The 13,841-nt window shown below is 38.3% G+C and overlaps 1 protein-coding gene across 1 annotated transcript in view; it reads right to left on the bottom strand.

Annotated features, from left to right (window-relative positions):
• Positions 1–13,380, bottom strand: part of sema3fb (sema domain, immunoglobulin domain (Ig), short basic domain, secreted, (semaphorin) 3Fb) — a 61,437-nt gene extending 48,057 nt beyond the window's left edge. Inside the window, exons 1-2 of the mRNA XM_081358047.1 lie at positions 13,031–13,380; positions 10,376–10,529 (exon numbers count right to left, since the gene is read on the bottom strand). Of these exons, the coding sequence (XP_081214173.1) occupies positions 10,376–10,487 (112 nt within the window). The 5' untranslated portion in view covers positions 10,488–10,529; positions 13,031–13,380. The remainder of the gene's footprint in view (positions 1–10,375; positions 10,530–13,030) is intronic.
• Between the last annotated feature and the right edge of the window lie 461 nt (positions 13,381–13,841).

The following is a 13,841-nucleotide window of genomic DNA, read 5'->3' on the forward strand; positions in this document are numbered from 1 at the left end:
TTGACGGGTCTCGCGGAGCAGTGCACCTTGCTTGGGGGGAAACGGGCTCGTGTGAATGGGACTTGGAATAAAGTGCGTTTACCTACTGAGTGGCCTTGCTTTGATGTGAGAGGAGTGGGTTAAAACATACACCATCAGAGAAAAGGCCCGTCATTTTGCATTTTGAAGGAGTCTGGTCTTGGCCATTAGATGCAAGGAGGAGTTTGGAGGTGAAATGACAATGCCTTTCTTAAAGAAAAACAAATAAGAAAGTTGAAAATCTCTCCTTAGTTTGGTACATCTGGGGTGGAACTAAATTAACAATAGACTTGATATAAAGTTCAGGAAGATTAATTGGACAAGGTGTGGACATTTGGAAATTATCTGCATCAATCATTAACAACATTTGCTGTCAGTAAATTATATAAAATAATAAACAAAACATTAATAATAAACCACACTGCTCTCTAGGCTTTGGTCACCATTGAATTGAATTTCGATGAGATATTTCAGTTCTCATAGATCTTGATGCTAGTTCAAAGGCATTGTTGTCTTGGTTCAGAATGCCACAAAAAACAATATGGATCAGCATGTGCAAGGCATTTGACTCCCATAATGTGACATATATCCGAGTCTCATAGAATATTTAGTCAGAAATAATATAGGGCTGACACAACCTAATTGAAATTAATATGAATATTTGGTGATCTGAGCATTTTACAGCTACTAAATTCCATTTGATATAAAAAAAAATCTAAATAACAAATGAATCAAAACACAATAAGACCAGGGACAATTATAAGAAAATGAAATTGGGTTAGCTTTGAATTTATGTCTTTAAGCAACACATACAACTAATTCAGACATTACAAGTGGATTGAGATTGAATTTATTTTATGATCGATGACGTTCATTTCAAAGTTTCCTTTCTACACAAATTCTGCCATCCTCTGTTCCCTCTATACGTTCATAAGTTAGAGGTTAATGTGTATGTGTAAAGTGTGTGTGTTGCTCTGTGGCACACTGTGCAAGGCACTCATTGATGGAAAATAAAGGCCCAGTGCCAGTCACAAGCCCACCCCCAGATCTCCCAGAATGTGAATGAACTGCTGTGAATGGAACGATGAACCCACACAAATGCCCTCTCACCACTCACGCCCGCCCGCTCGCCCTTCTTATGTGGATGAACGCAGGGGCGAGACGAAACAACAACAACAAGGGATGTGTGAAGCCCCGCCCCATTTTCATTCCATCCTTTTGGACCCCTAGGTCTACAATACGCCCCCGACTCCTGGCCAATTCCACAGTCCACAGGGAACTTAAAAAGTTGATCTTCTCACAAAGCCATACCTCCACCCATTTCCCACCAGGAACAGGGGTGGATTGTGGGTGGAGGGTCAGTGGTGGAGAGGGAGGACCTGGCACGGCTTCAATGAGAGCAGATGAGAGCTCATCTCCTTCCATGACAATTGCCACCCACTCGAAAAGCATGCAGTGTCGGGTGACTGAAGAACGTGAATCAGCATCTCAATGAAGGCTTCAAAGTCTCCTGATGCAGGGGCGGACGCTGAGTTCCACACTTCACAAATGTTGTGTCCTCTCCACACCACTACAGATTGAAATGCTGGGGGATTGATTGAGAACAAGATTAAGTAAAGCAGGAGGGTTAGAAAACATTGGATATTTTTTCATGTTTTGGCTTCCTTCTTTAGAGCTCAATCCATGAACTGTCATTCTGGTTCCAGATGACTCATTATTGACTTTGAGAAAAACTTATAACAAGTTTCTTCATGTTGCATGGTTTAATCAACTGAGAAATGAGCATTATTTGCAGGCATACACACTGTAAATCAGGCAAACTGAAGCGAATCCAGATCATCTCTAGAATCTAAATCTGAAAATATCTGAGATGAGCAGATCTAGTGGGTGAATGACTGACAGCGTGCTGATTAATGATGCCCAGCTCATTAAATAGAGCGTGCTCTTGACCCCATCCCACGGAGAGGTCAGAGCTCCTCCAAAACTTCACAGGAGGACGTTCTGGGAAAATTTGCCAAACTCTGAATGATACTGAACTGTAGACATTACAACAGCACATGTTCTGCCTTATATTTTGCATTAAAATGAATCAAACAATCTGTGCAATAAAATGTCTTGTGAACCATACAAATTCAAAAAAAAAAAAAATCCATTCAGTTCTATATTGTTTTTAGATAATTATAATCAAAACTGTGATTTTCTCATTGGTTACTATCATGGGTGGCCAATGACAGCACAGCAATTCAGGATTTCTTTATCCTACTATGACGATCAAATGGTTATGAAATACAAATTATACACTAAATTTAAATAAAACTCATAGACATTATGGCTCAAACTAGATATGAAAGACAATTCTCTGGTCAAGACCTAATTAAGACATGCTAAAAATCACCTCTCACCCCCCACTGAGCATTCTCAGCTTATTTTCCACTGCCATTCCACTCACACACACACACACACACACAACGTTTCCGCTCACAGCACAACAACCACATGTCAGTAATAATCACACTCTCTTAATCCCACTAGACCATTATTCTATCTGACACTTTAATCTGAGAACGATAGCATTAGATCTAAATATACTCCATTTAAATCTAAGGTTGAATTCAAAGACACAGGTATCTTAGATAAAGAGTCAGTTTTCTAGGCAAGTGATTTCCGATTTTCAATATTTGGTCATTTGCTGTTGTTGCTGGTTGCATAGTTTGTTCCTATTAGAAAGAATCTACAGATAAACTTCACAAAACACTGCAATTGTTTTTGTAATAAAATCATCATTAAGGCAATATAATAATAATAAATTCAATTATGTATAGATCATTTTTATTAATATTTTTCATATTTTCACATTACAGTATGGAGAATAAGTGTGCTTAATTGTAATTGCAAAATCTTAATTTTGTGAAACCCACCGATATTTCTTGGGTGATATCGTGACAACAATGAGAAAAATAACTGACTCAGTTACTAGGACAAGTTAAACATGAATGTGATTTCCTGAGTCACTCTCCAGTGTGGCACATAGACCAGAAGGAATGAAATAAAGAAGTGTGGAGTGGCATCTCTGAGTGTTCCTGCTGAGGAATGATCCCAGTTTAATCACAGCTGAGCTCTGACAGACGGCGAAACCCAAAACCCCCAGAAGCGCACAGGTGAGAGTCCAGAAGGGAGGCCACGGTAAACTCAACATCACTCTTCCTTTGAGAGCTAAAAGTGTGCACTGCTGCCGCCCCGAGAATTCAAAGTATTCGGCCTCCCTGAGATTCCCCTGTGTCAACGGATCAGATGAGAGAAGAGAAAGGAGTTGTGGGGAAAGACAAAAAGAGAGTGAGAAGACAGAAAGAGAGAAAACGAGAGAGAACCCAGGCAAAATGCAAGAGAAAATATACATGTAAGTATAGTCAAGTCAAATATACAAGTGCTAATGTATAGTCAGATGGTCATTATCGCAAAATAAACTAGATTTTTATCACGCTGAAAGGGTTTATTTTGTGATAATGACATGAATATCCCTCTTATTTCACGGCTACAAACCAAATAAACAAAACTGATTGAAATATAAAATACTGACCAACATGAAATATTGATTTGAGTTGACTCAACAAAATACAGAATATTTAATCTAGCACAGCTGTGTAGAAATTGGTTGCCTGGGACAAGATACAAACATTTTTTACAGCAGAATGAAGTGACTGACCAATCAAAATCAGGTAGGCCAATTCTAAAGAGCCATTTTGTAGTGAACATACAGTCACCTATAGTTCCTGTGACCTCAAATGAATAAACACTTCATTAAGTGAGAATCCATACGGCTGTGTGTGCACAAGTACGACACACTTCATCCTCACCAGGTGTCCACATAAACATCAATCTCCAGCATCTGCAGACAAATCCCATGGAACGCACAAACAGACAGACACACACACACACAATCCATGTCCCAAAATGAGAAATGAGCACCACCTATGCGAGTTCAAATATGCAGACGCACCATAAAAATGTCCAGTGTTGGACACATCTGACTGTATGAAATAACCAGTAGCATCCAGTGCTTATAAACAGGAAATCTTCCCAAATATAAAAGCTTTATCATCATTTACTCAGCACATGTCATTCTAAACCCGTATGACCTAAAGGGATATCCTTTTAAACAAAAGGAATACCATGACACATTTTTTAAGAAACACTCTGAGTGGACAAGCTTTGTTTTAAGACTAAGATATTTTTAAAAGAATGAAAACATTTTGGGTGGGGGTTTAAAAAAATGCCAGGGTCATATTTCATCAAAAGAACAACAAACAGAATAAGAAAATATTTTCAGCATTCAAAATGAAGGATTTTGCATTGCAGCAATGATGATTCTCATTGCATTCTAATTATTGTAAATGTAATTAAAATGGCAGTTAAAATAAAGGTTAGTAAAATGTTTTACTTAAAATATTAAAATGGTAATACAGCAAAAAAAAAGTAAAAAAGTATTTATTTTCTTTAAATAAAATAAGCATAAAGGCAATACAACAAATACTTAAATGATACTTTGCAATTTAAATGAAAAAATGATTAAATAATATTTCTTTTGCATTACAGTATTGAGAATAGGGGTAAGGTGCTTAATTATCATTCTTAAAATAATTAGAGAATTAGAGATTTGATGCCTTTGGCAGAGAGATTCATCATATCGCAGCCTCAGAAGCCTTTCCCTCTCTATCTACAGTCACACTGAACCGGCTGACCTGAAACTCGTGTGAAAGGGCAGTGATAATCCGCTGACCTCACTCTGAGCGCTTGCAGTGCATGCTCCGGGTTTGTGAGGTTTTTTTTTAGGTCCAGCTGCTGCCCGTGTCCTGATGAGATGCAAACGGCCTGCATTATGATGCAGCTACACGGATTAGAGCAGAGGTTTGTGGGAAAGAGTCAAGACATCATCATATCACTCCAGATTAATGAACCATGCCGGCCTGTGCAGTCAGAAACACTGAATGTGGGTCAATGGTGTTGAGCAACCAAAATTGCTGGTCATATTCCCCTGTTTTAGAGCGGTTCTGTGCAAGTCAGCAGAATCTGATCTGTGCATGAAGTAGCTCAAAGCAATTGTTCTGTTTAATCTGCAGCAGAATAAATATATCTTGAGTAGGACTGATTGATATACTATTACAGCCTTTGTACTAGTAGCATTGTAATGCATGATAAATGGAACGGGATGACTTTCCATGACAGTAAATGAATGAGTTTGAACTGATTCATGTAAATGAATTAAAAATACATACTCTAACACCCTTTTTGCTACTGGCATTTTATCAAAAAACCTATTAAAACATCTTAACACTTTCATATGCACAAATCGCAAGACAAGGAAGAATTAACACACCATATATAAATAGCCACATATAAAGCACATTAACAACACAGCAATATTGCTTCCTTTTATAAAGAAAAGAAAGAAAGCCCTTTCTGTGATTGTAAGGACTCGTAGGGGCCAGTAAGTCTGCACTACTTATCTTTACCCAGAGCAGCTATTTTAATACAGGACTATGACCTAGCCCATTTGTGCGCAGAGGGCAGGAACACCCTCACAGGGTTAACGGTCTCACAGTCTCGAATGCCAAAGGCCCTCAAAGTGAATTGGAGCCTCCAGTGTCGCAAGACAGTGTTTTCCTGAAATCCGAACAGCCTCTGAGGAAATGGCTTAGATGGAAAGAAAGAGAAAAAGAGCTAGAAAATAAGAAAGAGGGACTCTTCCAAATGGCTCTTTTCCCCTTATCATCCATCTGTCTATTCATCCTTATCAGATCTCCTCTTGAGATCCTCATGTGGTCGCAATGCCAGGTTTGAATGATCATTACCCCTCTCAAATACAATGCGTCCAGTGTTCCTCCTATAAAAGCGGATACTTAAAGGCCTGGAGAACAAATCACTCTCGACTGACTTCATTTCAAATGACCTGATTTTACATGACAGCACAGAACTGTTTATAGAGATCGGATGACATCAGACACATTAGAAGGAGATCACGGAGCGCTGAAATAAAAAAGAATGCTCAAAAGTCCAGCTACAGAAATGAAGCCCCATCTTTTAATTAAAAGAAACAATGAGTTTCTGATAATAATAATGATTTACTCTAGAAGGTGCATTAGCTGGAAAAACACCTGGAAATATTTTTTAGTGTTGTGGTGTACCTAGATATATGACTCCACTGGTAAAAATAAATATTCCCACTTGCCCATAACCTGTCCATAAGCAGTTCTGTTTTCATCATATAAGTGCTGTTTCCCCTGCTGGCAGACACTTTTAGCACACTAATTATAGTGTGTTATGGCTATATTTGTTATTGTTGTATTGGGTGTAATAGTCAATGAGACGTGTAATGTTCACCACCACTTTGGCCAAAACCGACACCTCAAAGTAGTTATTTTACGAAATTAAAAATGATATTTTATGGGCAACTATGAATGCCACATGTTTGGCATAGCGGTTAACCACATAAGTAAAAACAAGCTGAGACTGGTATGGGGCTCCCGGGTTTTGTCCAGTTCCCAAGGTTCAATTCTGATAAAAATGCAGGTCACTTAAAAGCTGAGATGTTACTTGAAGAACAAAAAAATAAAATAACTAACTTCTACATGTGTCCAATTGTATTTTTAAATGTAGAAAGTATGTGTACATTATGAATTAGTAAACTGTGCCACTCAAAGACACGACAATGATCCATGTTACTTAACTTTCAAATTCTAAAGAATATTTCAGAACATTTCCATGGGGGTTTTCAAAGCCCTTTTTGCTGATCTGACAACAGTGTTGCTGCTTTTGTCACAATATCAACTGGATTATTGGTAAACTGCTCTAAGATCAGTGTAAAAAATGGCATCCATTAAAATAAACTGGGATGCAAAAACAATGACCAAATTACCACCCCTTATTTATAAATAGGTAGCTCCGCCCCCACACTCACACCACTGGAGGAGAGCCACCACCAATTTATCTGATTGGCTAACACAAATTTTTTGGTGGACTTTTTCTCATTGGCTTAACCCTTGCTTTAAAATATAATAAACCTGGCATAAACTGAGATCTGTACATCTGCTACCCACAATTCAATATAAAAAGAATACAGAAATGATCACAGTACTGTGAACTTACCCAATCTACCCCTAATTCACATTGCCACCTGGCTCAAATTAGCCTACTCTTCTTAAACTGGCTTTGCAGAAAAAATATCACCAGAAAGCATACTATGATTTTGTGCCAAGGTGAATTTAAACCCAATGTCACCTGTGCAATACCATTTACCGGAGTCAAACTGAAACAGGCAGCATATTTCACATGCATGTCATTAAAAGCTTTAAAGTCAACTTTGAACTCTGTTATTGCGTCACAACAGCATGAGCTCAACGGTTCCACCTATGAATTCTCCAAGCACGAGAACTTAAACATTTTAGGACATAACTCTTTTACACTTATCCAGAGCCATGTTTACTTACTCTAATCAGTCCCAGACCCTTTCAGAAAAGCAGCAATACTGACATCAGATTAGCAAGTTAAGCCAACACTAGCCAAAGCACCCAGTGGGATGTGTGTGTGTCCGTATAGTTGAAGGGGTCAGAACCCCCTAGAGGGAGGCTGGCGACACAGACTCCTACGGCTCTAAATCAATTGTGCATGCTGGGTCACCTTTCAACGTTGGGGACAAGACACGGAATTAAATCACACATTCAAACAGTGTCAATTTACATCAAATGAGCTGTGGTTGATAACCCTCCGTTGGCTCAAATAATTAACTCGTGCATGCAATACGACTGAAAACAGGCATCTGGAACCAGCCAACGGTTTGATTAATCATCACTGAATCAGTGTCATCTCATTTACCATGACAATCCATTTCTACACAGACCAAACAGGATTGGGTTTCTCCTAAATCTGATATGGAAAAGGTACCACATCTGCCACTGGTTTAAAAACCCTCACCGTTGGCATCATGGGAGACTTTCCTGAGGGAAACAACCTTGACGAAGTTCAACACAAGGGGGAAGGAAGTTGCAAAGCTCAAAGAACAATTAAGATGTTTTTGATTTACTCTCCAAGTGGGGTGGAACCTCTTTACTAGAAAAGTGAGCTGCTCTCGTGTGAGGGGTCGCAACTCTTGACCCCTAAAGTGGGTTGACCTGACAGAGCAATTCGATTTAAGGCATCATGGACAGTCGGACATTTAACTCACAGAGAAACAAAAAAGAGATTCATGAGCCTTAAACGTGTTCAGCTTGGCATGGTATACTTCTGTCACGGAGTTCCTGAGAATAATAGCACTGTAAAGTGGAAAACCTGATAACGTATCTAAGAGCGGTCGACGTATTGACACAGCTAACTTAAACAAAGACGGGTTGGGTTTTAGATCTTCAAAGCTTTGAGAACTACTCAAGGAAAGTTTTAGAGAAACGCTTCAATGATCATATAATGCACACAAATTGAACTCAAGTGAGAAGGGAGGTTTAGAAATCTAAAACTGGGCATGGGTTAGACAATAATTAGCACATTCCTGTGCTTGCATTGAGGTGTTATGTGGTGAAAACAGTAGGCCTGCAGTTTGGGGTGGACTGCAGGTGCTGTCTTATGATGAGGTTTGCAGTTGCTCTCCAAAACCAATTAAAAGCGCTAAATGCGAGTTTGGCTCGAGAGCTCTGCGACTGCAGGATCCAAATAACGCTGCGCCCAACTTGATGGGGTATGCAAGTAAGCAATGAATCAGCTTTTTCTCAAGAGAACCCGCAAAATGACAAATCCATGACCCTTTCAACCATAACCACATTAGATCCCGTTGGTAGCAATACATGTACAATTTACACATCATGGAGCTAAAAGACTGTGTGGGTGCAGGGTTCTAGCATAGCACAGCTTCATGAGGTAAAGCAATTCCTGAGGGACCAATATTTGAAATCCTTCAAAAATCACTGGATCTACAAACATGCTCAGTGGAGTGTTAAATCCATCTTGATTAAAGCGAGGGGAAAAGCCTTGAATAACGAACTGTGCCGGGGAATTTGGCAAACAGTGGAATTGCGTAGTCCCTTCTCTGAAACGGCTAATCGCAGGACGGATCTCCAGCAGTGCAGACCTGAGGCATATTGATGTGCATGGCTGATCTAGACAATTTAACTCTACAAGATGCTTTAAAAACCCCAGACACAGCCTGGCCAATTGAACTCTTAAAACTAAAGCTTCTTTAATTAAAATCAATCAAAACTAACTTTAGCTGGACAATAACTTTATTCTAGAGCTGCTGTAAAGCCAAAACAATCTCTGTTACTTTAATTTCCTATTATCACTGTAAAGCTGCTTTGAAACAATCTATATTGTTAAAAGTGCTTTATAAATGAAGGTGACTTGACTTGACATTAGGTTCAGCGAGAAACATTTTTCATTGTATAAGGTTACAGAGTTTGCTATATGGATTTTTGGGTTTAAAAGTTGATGCTTGATGTACACTATTAAAAAATACAAATTCCAAAAGGGAAATACTTTTTGGTTCCTCAAAGAACCTTTTAGTGAACGGTTCTTAAAATAACCATTATTTTTCTTAGTGTGAAGAAAAACATTTTATATAATCAAAAGAAAATTTGTTCTGTACGTTAAAGGTTCTTCATGGAACCACAGATGCCAATAAAGAAGCTCTATTTTAAAGAGTGTACATTATTGTTTTTTTAGGTCAGAATGGAACTGACTTTGAAATGAAAAGGTTATCTTATGGCATCAGACTGTAAAAACCTTTTAAGCAGCTTTAAGGCATGAATCTGTGAGAGAGTTCAGGCCCTGAGCTAAAACAGTAGGCTCATCTGCCATCATTTCATCACTAACTTCTCACATCTCCTGTTTTGCATCTGCAATTGATTATTTCAGAAATGTGCTTAAAAACATACTACCGAAAATAACCGAGACGGCATGTTCGGCTTTCTGTAAATTTCTCTGACCTGTGTTGAAGTTTCGGAATGATTGTTTCTTCAACTCTTGTTTGTGTCTTTAATTACTCTGACACCGGATAAAAGTGGATGCAGCTGGCTGGGAGAAAAAAAAATCTAAGATGTTTGATGGGAAAGCCATTAGGAACACACGGAGGGTTTTCACTCATTCGGCGTGCGGTTAGACCGGAGAATCCGTCTACGCTGTGAATTTCCCGCCGAACCTAAAAACATTTATCAGCTCATCAAATTCAGTCATGAAAACCAGAAGGTAACATGTGAAAAAAAAAGTATACTCCAGAACGTTCACACGGTTCCTCCAAACCACAGGCCACACAACTGGAGCTGCAATCCCTAAAAGAAAACCAGAAGCAAATCAAGAGAAAGCCAAACAGCCAACCTACCTTTGAAGGACAAGAAGACCCGGGGGGCGCTCTGAGGTTCGCTGTCCAAACCCAACGCCAGGACAGACAGAGCCAGGAGAACCTGGACTGACCAAGGACTGCCCAACAGCATGGTGCATCCGTTGAAGTCAGAAAGACACAATTGCAGAGGCCACTGGCGGAAGAAAACACATGATTGTAAATTATATGACTTCATATACTGCTTTCCAAAGGTAAAGCATGGCTCAAACAGAAAAATAAAAAGTTAATTTCTTTGAGTTATAGACTGAAGGGCGAATTCGACATTTGGCACACTTTTGCATGCCGTATTTCAGAGCAAATTTATGTGCTTTATTCACTAAACACTTGCAAAACAAAAGTGCTGTAATAGCACTGCTCTGTATTCAAATTAAGTCACTGTCATTCTTCAAAGCACAAACCTCCTTTCAATGTAAATTAGGTTAATTATAATTTAACCTTATTCACAAAACTCACAGCTGATTTCTTTTAGTTAAAGCTGCACACAGAAAGCAGGTGGAAAACTTTTTTAAAGAAATATTTGTCTACATTTGATTTTATATTGATGATCACATCAGCAATAACTTATCAAATGAAGAACAAAAGATTAAGAAAAATATGCAATGAATTTTCCCTATGCATTCTCTAAACATCTAAGAAAAATTCAAAGTTATATCTGAAATCTTGTTCGCATATGTATTCCAGATAGTTTAAAGTTCCAGTTTTACCTCTGGGCTCCCTGCTTTAATAAGAGAAGCTAAGAGGCCCTCCACAGTAAACATTTCACCAAAAAATAAGGGTTTGGTTACATTTGTTTGAAACATACAGCAAAGGGATATTCCCCAAGGGAGTATGTTGACAAACCCCACTGCTGCCACATAGTCCATCTCTTTCACATGGGCAGGAACAAGGCTGCCACCCATAAAGGGGCTGCACTCGTGTTGCTCAGCGGTGGCGTGACATAACCTTAAAAACTTAAATCTGTTCGGATAACTGAATCAACGAGACCGTTCCCAAACCCATATAGTATCGACATCAATCACAACTGTATATGCGTCATATTTTTTTCTTATTTTTTAAGAAGAAGCAAACATCTCAGAACAGAAAAAGTAGTTCTGGCGGAAGACGATCTGTCCAAAAAGCGCTGCCTGGCCGCAGAGCGTTTATGAGTGGAAGCAGCTGTTTAAACCTCAGCTATTTGCAGGCAATTTGTTAACTGTCCGGCTGTTTATCTAAATTCTCTGCCTCTTTACCTCACACAAGCCAGTGAAATTAAACAACAATTATATGAACACAAGTGCACACAGACACAGTTGGAGGTAAGCAATTATGGATACAATCTCACAAATACACTGAAAGCATGAATCAATCCATAAACCCCAAAATATATGGCTTTTAATGTTTTTTTTTAAGAACAGGCAAAATATTATGTGAAAAAAATGTGGGAAAGCGAGAAACATTTAGTCCCATTTCGTTTTACTTTCTGATCTTTTAATTGGTTCTAATCTTAAAATGCCACTTAAAGAGGATTCTATCAATTTCTTTTTTTTTAAAGGATAAGCCTTATTTATTTATTAACTATAATAAAAAAAAAATACTTGACTACCGATTTAATCAATTCTGATGACAAATTAAAAAAAAAAATCTAGATTAAATAAAAATATGAATAGAATGGTCTCTTCTGCTACTTATAACTCAAGAAAGTCAGATTTGGCTTGTAAATTCAGCCTTCCTGGTACACATTGAAAGTTGTCAACATTTGTAAGGACTTGTTATGACTGATCAGCTAGATGACTGGTTTCACTTATTTTTATGCAACTCTTGCTTTTCTGCATGTTGTTACCCCATTTGGCACTAGAATATCTATATTTACTGTGTTTGTTTAATGCTAGTTTGTAAAATTGTTACAGTGTTTATTTTGTACATGCACTCTGGCCCCTGGAGATATTGTATTTTGTTTCTTTTTCCTGCCACCCAGTCGAGAACTGAAAATAAACTACTTTGACTCGGTCTTAAATGCCTATTGTGCTGTTATATATACAGGAGCACTCAGTGTATGGTTAACTTATTTTAGAAAAACACTGGGAAACAGCATGAAAGGAGATGTGCAAAGCAAAGCAATTTCGTCTCGCAGTGAACAGTAATATAAGTGACAATGCAAAGAATTATTTAAGGTTATTTAGTGTGCATACTGCCATATGAATGTTTGTGGGTAATACAACTTCAGAGCATGTGTTATTCTTAATCTAACCAACATTGACATGACATGTCAAGCAGTTTCTGCAGAGTTCTTTGTCATGACATTCTACAAATCATCTGAAACTACTTCTTCTATACATGTGTTTAGGACCATTACATTAAGGTACTATGTGGAATATTTGTACATTTAAAAATCAATGTCCCCAATGGATACGTTGTTGGTGGATACATAGGATACATACAAAAACAAAAAAAGGAAATATTTCTGCCAACACTGACTGTTATATTGTAAAATAATTATTATAAGATACCATTTTAATAGGAGTCTACATTCACTGCAAAGTCAACTGATATCAAAAGATGCATTTAGAATGAAATCCAAACGTTGAAATGTGACTAATTCTAAAATAGTACGATGATAGTGTTAAGAAAATGAAAACAAAAGAAATGAATGTTTACCTGCTTTCTCCAAACTCTCCAAAAGCAACTTTGAGCTCAACTCAAAGAGTGAATCCAGTAAATGCCTGAGTTCTTGTGTATGTTCGTGTGTTTATGTCCCAGGTTCTGCAGGTATAGTGAGGTACAGTCCTTATCTCTCTGAACACCTGAGCGCGGTGTGCTTCTTCTCTATTATAGTGTTCATTTGGCACAGTTGTTATAAAATCCCGTTTGATATCGCGCTAAGAATCGTTAAAGAAGCGTAAAAGCCACCTGACAACTCCGAGAACAGCTTCAACGCTGTGGCTGCCAGTCTGAATATCTCCAAGCACAAGCGCACTCCTGCCCGCACTCATTCGCTCGCCTCAAATGCTGCCCAAACAGCTTGGCAGGTGGATGCAGTGTCGCTCATTTGCATACGACACACCCACGGGGCGAGGTTTACCTTGGAGCTCCGCCCCCTTCAGCGCGAGTTGCTGTGATTATCTTCAACTCACTGTACTGTCACTGCGATTACATTCATGTTTCATTAGGTGGAGTAAACTCAGTAAGCATTCACAAGAACTTAGATATGAAGTGCAATTACTGTGTGGAACGCTATATTTGTGCATTTTTTTACATTGTGTTGTAGGCTTTGGTGTACACTGTAGTTCATAATAATCCTCTTAAATTACAATTTTGGTATACTTTGTTTGCTGTTGAATAACAAAATAAAACTACACTAGCATACATTCAAACAAAAGTCATCTAAAGGTTGAATTATGTTCTGAAAGACGGTGTATTTTTATTAATATAATAATAATAATGTAAATTTTTTATCACAATATTTTCT

This window comes from Scardinius erythrophthalmus (assembly GCF_964197995.2).
Source record: "Scardinius erythrophthalmus genome assembly, chromosome: 25".
Taxonomy (NCBI): domain Eukaryota; kingdom Metazoa; phylum Chordata; class Actinopteri; order Cypriniformes; family Leuciscidae; genus Scardinius; species Scardinius erythrophthalmus.